This window comes from Scophthalmus maximus, chromosome 15 (assembly GCF_022379125.1).
Source record: "Scophthalmus maximus strain ysfricsl-2021 chromosome 15, ASM2237912v1, whole genome shotgun sequence".
NCBI classification, from domain to species: Eukaryota; Metazoa; Chordata; class Actinopteri; order Pleuronectiformes; family Scophthalmidae; genus Scophthalmus; species Scophthalmus maximus.
Window position 1 is genome coordinate 20811726 of NC_061529.1, and position 8213 is coordinate 20819938.

General features: G+C 42.4%; 1 protein-coding gene across 1 annotated transcript; it reads left to right on the forward strand.

The window, feature by feature from the left end:
• Positions 1 to 204: 204 nt before the first annotated feature.
• On the forward strand, positions 205 to 7552 carry dio2 (iodothyronine deiodinase 2). Its single transcript, XM_035611151.2, has 2 exons — positions 205 to 697; positions 2964 to 7552. The coding sequence occupies exons 1-2, from the start codon at positions 473 to 475 to the stop codon at positions 3552 to 3554; spliced, it is 816 nt and encodes a 271-aa protein (XP_035467044.1). The 5' UTR covers positions 205 to 472; the 3' UTR covers positions 3555 to 7552.
• The last annotated feature ends 661 nt before the right edge of the window (positions 7553 to 8213 follow it).

Sequence of the window (8213 nt, forward strand, 5' to 3'; positions counted from 1 at the left end):
GAAGCATAACTCTATATTTAAAAAAACAACAACAATGTTTTAGATTCGGTATTATGTTCATCTCTATACCTTGTAAAAGTACATCTGACTGATGTAATTGAGTTATACCTGCCAAACATGTAATTGCGTACAAAGTGTTTGTGTTACTCTTTCCTCAGGGGTCGCTGTGGATGACAGGAAGGAGGGGACGAGAGGCTATGCATTGCATCTGACGTCAGAATCTCGCTCCAAAGATAAAGCTCCATATGAAGCACAGGGTTCTTCCGTGTGAGGAGAGCGGCCCGGCGGCGCGGAGCACCTGAGGACCCCACCTGATCCTCGTCCTCCTCTTACGCACCAAGTCGGGAGCAGTCCGCGGCGCGCGGAGGGAGCGCGCGGCAGCCGAGCAGTGCCACACAGCCTTGCGCCAAATGACGGCCAGTCTGGAATAGAGACGGAAAGAGAGAGAGAGAGAGAGAGAGAGAGAGAGAAAATGGGGATGGCGAGTGAGGACCTGCTCGTGACACTGCAGATACTGCCCGGTTTCTTTTCCAACTGTCTCTTCCTCGTCCTGTACGACTCCGTGGTGCTGGTGAAGCGCGTCGTGGCGCTGCTCAGCAGCTCCAGGTCCGGCGGCTCCGGAGAGTGGCGCCGCATGTTGACCTCGGCGGGACTGCGCTCCATCTGGAACAGCTTCCTGCTGGACGCCTACAAGCAGGTACACACCCGTGTGACCCCACGACCCTCAGTGCCGGGGGTCACACAGCGGGTCCGCGATCGCGTCTTGATCCTTTATGATTTGAAATATGAGCACAGGCTCGCCTGTTTTTTTAAAATCCATTTTCAACGAAATGTTTGCCAGCTGCCATTGGCAAAGCTGTCGAGCCGCAGGTCAAGTCAGCGCGTTCTGATCACAGGATTGGTGTTATGATATTTTGTGTCAGGTGGCCAAAATGATTAGCGCACTTGTTCCACGTGCACGCGTGTGAGCTCTCACATGTATGCTCAAGAAGAGCCTGACTGCAGAACACGGACTTGTGTTTGCTGATATGACTGGACTTGTATTATCGTTACAATGTATATATATTTTTATTATGATTGTAGATTTATAATTGATATTATTTTTTTAAATTCATGGGAATCAGGATGAAATTACAAGAAAAATGTTGCCGGAAAACAAATGTATAAAAGCCTGTAGGTTGTGTGTTACTCTGATAGAACCAACAATCCAATCTCACCTGAGATCCTGTGTGTCTGTCATTCTTACGCAACTCAACAGTCTCTTGATGAGACACACTGTTATGCTTCAAAGACATCTTCAACTTTAATCAGAAAAAGTCGATTCTTCGACGTTATTTCTCATCCGGCTCCCCAGCTCACCGGAAACCCTTCCACTCAGCAGTGCTCACCTGTCCGCAGCTCTGTGACATCACAGCTCACCTGTCTGTGTCTCCGTGTTGCTCAGGCTGCTGTTGACAGCTCGGGTTTTCAGAATAATATGATTCCTGACGAGCAAACAAGTCATTTGGTTCAGCTCGGCCGTAACTCACCCGTCAGTTGCTCTTTTAAAAAGGACCCAGGTATCGTGATTTTCTCCTCGGAGTCATCTGCACCTCACAAATGATCAAACGGTTAACCACCGAAATGTAATATTGGCTGGTGCTAATTTTGTCCAGCGAGGACGTTTTTAATTCTGTGGCCCTGGGAACCTTTACACTATAAATACTTAACTCTTTGTTGCTCACTACCAGCACTTCTACAGCAGCTGTGCACCCATGCATAATGCAGTTTGAAATTGAGGGTTAGTCCCTAGTCGAGAATTCCCGATATCACAGTCTTTCACCCTTAATAACCAGCAAAAAACAAATGTATTTGCTGCATAGATCACAGTAAGAATGGCAAGGTTGTTCAGATGGGTTTATATATTTATAGGGGCAATTATAATTCAGCAACAAGTTGCCACTGGTAGCGACATGTCTCTGCTGTCCATACTCAGATTTACACCCATGATCACAACTTCCTCGGGGAAAAGAAAATACATATAACCAAAGAAATGGTTTAGCTATTCGCAGGGAAGGATTAGCAATCTGTCCATGGTTCTCTCGCTTTCCTCATCTGTATGTTTTTCTACCATATGACGCCTGTGAGACTCCCATAAAAACCAAAGTCTTAAATGATTAGATGTTCTTATACTTAACTTTCACCCCTTGGCACTTGGCAACACACCATGTCTGGCAACAAGCCAGAATTTGTGAGTTCAAGATGCTGAATCACACGACTGCTGAAAAGTTTGAAGTCACAAAATTGAGAAGTAATTCAACAGTGAAGAAGAGTTGTTTGCACGGCTTTGGCGGCATTCGCAAGTTCTGGGACAGACATATTGGTATCCATGTTTCAAGTTTCTTTCTGTTGAGTTCAATCAGCGTCAAGCTGCCGGTAGATACTGTACATGGGATTAATGAATCTGGAGAAGATTTACACTTTTAAAGTGTAAACTTAGACCATGTTGATACTGATTTTTTCATGATCACACCTTTATTTAGAACTGTACAGTTAGTGCTCGATTAACATGATGGTTCTCGCCTCTCTGTTAGTTCAGTTTTTTGCCGTTAGATCAGGATTCACCTTTGTTATTCTGCTATCTGACAGGGGTGCTGAAAAAAGTTGAATAGCTCCTTTATCCCGTTGAGATAGCTTTGCTGTGCATTCATGCGACAGGCATACTCCTGTAAGTTCTGTGTCCCACCACCCACCTCCACTCCCAACCGATCAGCTCCAAAAAGCAATCATCTGGAGATAACTTTTTTTTTAACTGTGTTTCATTGTTTGCTTTCTTGATTGTATTATTGCTATTAACCTGGACCAGATATGATTCCTCGTTTAGTCCCCTTCCGTGTACAACATGCTCTGGAATGACAGTGAAAACATCCTCATCCATTCTTATCCTTTCATCTCATTGTCTTGTGCCCTGTGTGTCTCCGTAGGTGAAGCTTGGCTGCGAGGCACCTAACTCCAAGGTGGTGAAGTTGCCAGATGGCCCTCCGTGTAGCAGCAACCTCAGTAACGTGATCAATGTGCCAACTGCTGCCAGGATTCGAAATGGGGATGAGTGCCGCCTTCTGGATTTTGGCTCATCGGACCGCCCTCTGGTGGTCAACTTCGGCTCAGCCACCTGACCCCCCTTCATCAGTCACCTACCAGCTTTCCGGCAGCTGGTGGAAGACTTCAGCGATGTGGCTGACTTTCTGTTAGTGTACATAGACGAGGCTCACCCTTCTGATGGCTGGGTGGCCCCTCCTATGGGCCCCTTCTCTTTCAGTGTGCGAAAGCACCAGAACTTGGAGGAAAGGTTGGGAGCAGCTCGCAAACTCACGGAGCACTTTTCCCTGCCGCCACAGTGTCAGCTTGTGGCAGACTGCATGGACAACAATGCTAACGTGGCTTACGGTGTATCCAATGAAAGGGTGTGCATAGTGCAACAGAGAAAGATTGCCTACCTGGGTGGTAAGGGGCCTTTTTTTTACAATCTGAAGGATGTGCGGCAATGGCTGGAACAGAGCTATGGTAAACGGTAGGTGAAACCAAGGACAAGTACAGAGGAAGACATTTCCCCCATTTTTTTTCGGTTGGCATACAAGAGGCATGAGGAGAATTGAGAAGTAGCGCCTTTTTTACTTTTGAAATGAGGCCATACCAGACTGTTCAAACTCAGATGAACGTGTAAAAACTTGCTTCGACTCGTGCGAACTAGTCGGCATGTTGATCGGAAGCCACACACGAAGGAGACAGTGCACGTGCTTCATCTGTATTCATGCCTGCTTCTGTTGCAAAAAATCATATTTTACATGATTTCCAGACATGAAATTAAAAACCAAATAACTGAAGTATAAGAACTCACAGGTTCTTATTTTATAAATATGTTTGACAATGGAATTGGTTTTGAATTAATTGATGGAGAGTTTAACATTTGAATATTCTTATTTTTGCACATTTCAACAACTAAAATTGTCCTTTCTCTCTGGATAACTCATGATAATGCATACAGTGTTAATTGTCCATATGACAGCTCTATTTATGACTAAGTATTTTTTATATTAACAATACTGAATCACAGTAGATTAAATATACGTTTTTTAATAGAAAAAAAGACCTTTTTAATGTCAAAGTTAAAATGGATAAATCCAATTTATTCTAAGTAGCAAGTATTCACACCCTCTAAGTCTTAAGGTCACAAGGTCACGACCTTGAGTCTATGTCTCGGTAGCTTGAGCCTCACTGGAAACTGCTCAAGCTCTGTCAGGTTGTATAGAGTTCACTAGGGAACAGTCCAGACACAAATCCCTAGTGGGATCGTGTTGTGGCTTCTGATTCAAGTCACTCCAGGACATTATCATTGTTTGGTTTTTCTTTAAGTGATTCCTGTGTAGCTTTGATGACTTCTCAATCAACAACTTTTTCAATCAGGAGAAACTTCAAATGTCAATTTAACATTTTTTTTGGGCTGTGCACAACAAGAGGGGAAAGTGATGTGACACGCGAGTCTATGGTGCTTAGACCCCTCGTGATGCCATCGTGGTTGAAAGGGGGTGAGGCCCTGGGGTCTAGACACTGGTGATGGTTGATGGCATGTAGATAATGCTGAGGGTCTGACAGAGATGGTGAGTGGATATCCAGGGCACTAGGTATGGAGACTGGAGGTGATTGGGGAGGAGGAGGGTTCCATCGAAGTCACTGAAATGAGAGCTGATAGGGAGAGTACAGATTTTAAGTTTGACATTGATTGAGATTGTGGCAAAATCTGATTGGATTTACCGAAGACGCCCACAGTCAGCTGATCCGAAGAGGCGGGGAGAGTGAGAGAGAGAGTTGTGAATGAAAGGGTCATAAAGAAAGTCTTCCGGATTGAACTGACGTTAAGCTTCATTTTCAGAGCAAGTGTTGGCTAATGGACTTCAGCAGCCTCTCTCTGCCAAATAGTGTCCCCTCTGTCCATCAGTGTGCGGTCCAGAGCTGTGAGTTCAAATTCTTTATTCCTCAATATATTTGTAATTAGAGGTGCACTCTCTCTCTCCCTCCCCAGTGTTTGGAAGTTGGCTTTATAATAAAGTTGAAGAAAAAAACCCTGACTAAACTCAGGTGAACTCAATCTCACCAATAGAGTGGCTCCTACAACAAACTGGCTGAACAACTCATGATTTAGTTGTGTTCTATAAACGGGTGTGAATACTTTGTGTTTTGTATCTGGATTTTTTACTTGAGTGTAATTCATTTAGGTCATTTTCTAGAGATCACTTTTTACTATGACACTTAAAGTGTCAATGTCGCAAAAAAAAGGCCCATTAAACCTACTTTGATTCAATGTTGTGGAATAATAAAAACACAAAAAACCTACAACGTGTTCTCCGAAGGCACATATCACCAGGTCATGACATTTCACATCATGTCACATTATGTGATCAACACTGAGTAAACTATATGAATTTCAAATGGCATAACATTCATTCCTGATGGGGAGGCAGAATAACTTGTAGCTATCTAAATTCCTGAGATATCAGCACCACTGCAAGCTGTTACATGCATTCAGAGGAAGGGACATTAGTTTCTACACATGTAGATCCGCTTGTCTGAGAACTCGAGAGGTTTGACAGAGATGTTGGGCTTACAAAAATGCATATATTTGTAATACACCGTCCATCCTGGACGACCTGTATCACGAAGCTGCTTATCAACAGTTTTTTTCTTTTATTGTCTATCCAGCCATGAGTGTGTTCATGTGAAAGAGAGTTGTTAATTAAAAGCAAAGTATTCAGAACCATGAATGAAGTACTTAATATGAATTGACACCACTGGGACATAAAATTGGTTAAAGCAACTGCAGGAAAGTGATATGCAACAGGGGGAAATCAGTTGGATTGAACAAGAAGCTATGGAATTTGTCCTCACATATCAGAGTAAGGCTAAAACTATAAATAAATGCAGGGATTAGTATGAACAGTGGTCTGACGATGAACACTCTTCTTGTTTCTGCTGCCAAAGCAAAAGACAACAGGAGAGAGGCTTGACCCATAATCACTTTTACTAACAAAAGAAATCAGATATTGTACTTTTTTCCCTTCAAATAATCATCACACATATTCCTCATGATATTGTTATCTACTGTACAGTGATGAAATATGAGCGTGGAAGCATCAATGCTGTCAGGAATCCTGATTAAATAACCTTTGAACAATTAAAACATTAATAATCATCATTATGTTTTTATTCAATGGGGTAAACCGTCCTTTCATTCGTTAGAAGCTCTGCTTTAAAGCCAAAGTTTTAAAATAGAATAATTGACTGATCCATAAGCATGTCTAATGTTATTTATTATTGTAACTTTTATGTTAACTCTTTTGTCCATATCAAGATCCTGTGGTAATGATGACTTTTTTTTTCAACGGACAGATTGGAAGGTAGTAGGGCCGTTGACAGGTCTTGATCTGAGCCTCTGAGGTCGCTTCTCCAATTCAATTATATTTCATTTGTATAGCCCCAAATCATAACATACATTATCTCAAAGCTCTTAACACAGTACGGTCAGACCTTACAGTATTACAGGGCAGATTAGCCAGGCAGCGTAGGTCACTATAGTGATTCACAGTTAAAAGCAGCTTCGTGATACTGGAAAATCCCAGAGATTAGGAGAGTAGCCCAGGGAAGGATAATTTACTAATCCTGCTTCATGATACAGGCCCCCTATTCCAAAAATCACTAATGGACAAATATAGAGAGAACAACAATTCTGGTGGGAGCTCGATGGTTCCCCAATTTTCACGCAGCAATGCGTGTCCTAACAGTCAATGTAAAAATATGCTGTAGAAACTAATGTCAAAAATAACTTGGAAGAATTTCCTCACATGGGCAAAGAATGCCTCCATTTGTTATTCACTTCACTGCCTGCACTAGCATTAGAAACACACAGATCAGGACCCAGAGCCGGTTGCCAGGTCGGCGAGGAACTGAGTAGACCTGTGCACTGTTTAATGTGTTTTAAGTCTTAATACGGAACATTTTGATGTAGTCATCAGTGTGGATTTATGATGTTGTTTTTTTGATTTTGAAGACATTAGTGTCAGCGTTAAAATTCTTTAAATATTGAAATATCCTCAACATGCTTCATGTGAACTTTTAGTGGTCAGTTAAGTGTGTGTAGTAATGTGTGGTTCAGATGGGTACTGAATATCTGTCGGTCATCATGCTGAAAGTGTGTAGAGGTGAAATGGTGTGGTGATGCGCAGATGCTTTGGTCCGGTCACAGTGACAAAGGTGTGCAAATGAAAACCTTTGGCGAAAGAGTCCCTGACTCAGCCTCTGGTCGGATGTAAACTGCCCCTGGTCAATGAGACACGGGACCAGAACATCTGCTTTCAGTCTTCTAAAAATACATATGCACCTAACTGATGCACACAGAACTGAAAACTGTTCTCTATTTCAGCTATTGGACTTATTTTTTGTCATTACTGCTTAGTGCAATGTTTTGTTTTTTTCTAGTATCTCAACGAAATAAAGGAGTATGTTTGCTGCTGAAACAGTTTTACATGTTGTATTTTTGCCTAAAGGAATCATTGATGTCTGAAAGAAAAGGAGAGACTTCCTAACAGCAGCACAACCAAGGGATGATTCAGGGCTCCTCTTCTGTAATCTTTATCAGAGGAAAGTTTTAAGTCTAACCTTACATGTCTGGCTCCCAGACACAAACTGGGAGCTGGTTCCAGGGGAAAGGAGCCTGATTCCCATTCTACTCTTACAGACTCTGGGAAACCCCAAGTAATCCTGTGGTTACAGACCAAAGTGATCTATTGGGATAAAATGGTAAAATGCACCACTAAGATCTTACAGGACGAGTATAGCGACATTTCCACTGTCCGAGGCAATGGGAAGGTCGTTGGTAACCCTCGGCAGTGCTGTTTCTGTACTATGATGTTTTCTTAAATCCTTCAGGCAAACTATTACTGTGTAAATAATCACATAACTGGTTAGCAACAGATGTTTCCATGATTTTAGAAATGAAGGGGAGGTTTGATAAGGGCCTATAGTCAACTAAAATATGGGCACCATATGGAGTCTTAAAGGAAGCCCTCCATGTTTTTCAAGGGTTGTTTTTTTTGCTGAGAAAATAACATTCATCTGTCCTTTTTTAGGAGATAATTGAATAGAAGATCAACAAGAAGACAGTCAAAGAGAACCTTTTGTAG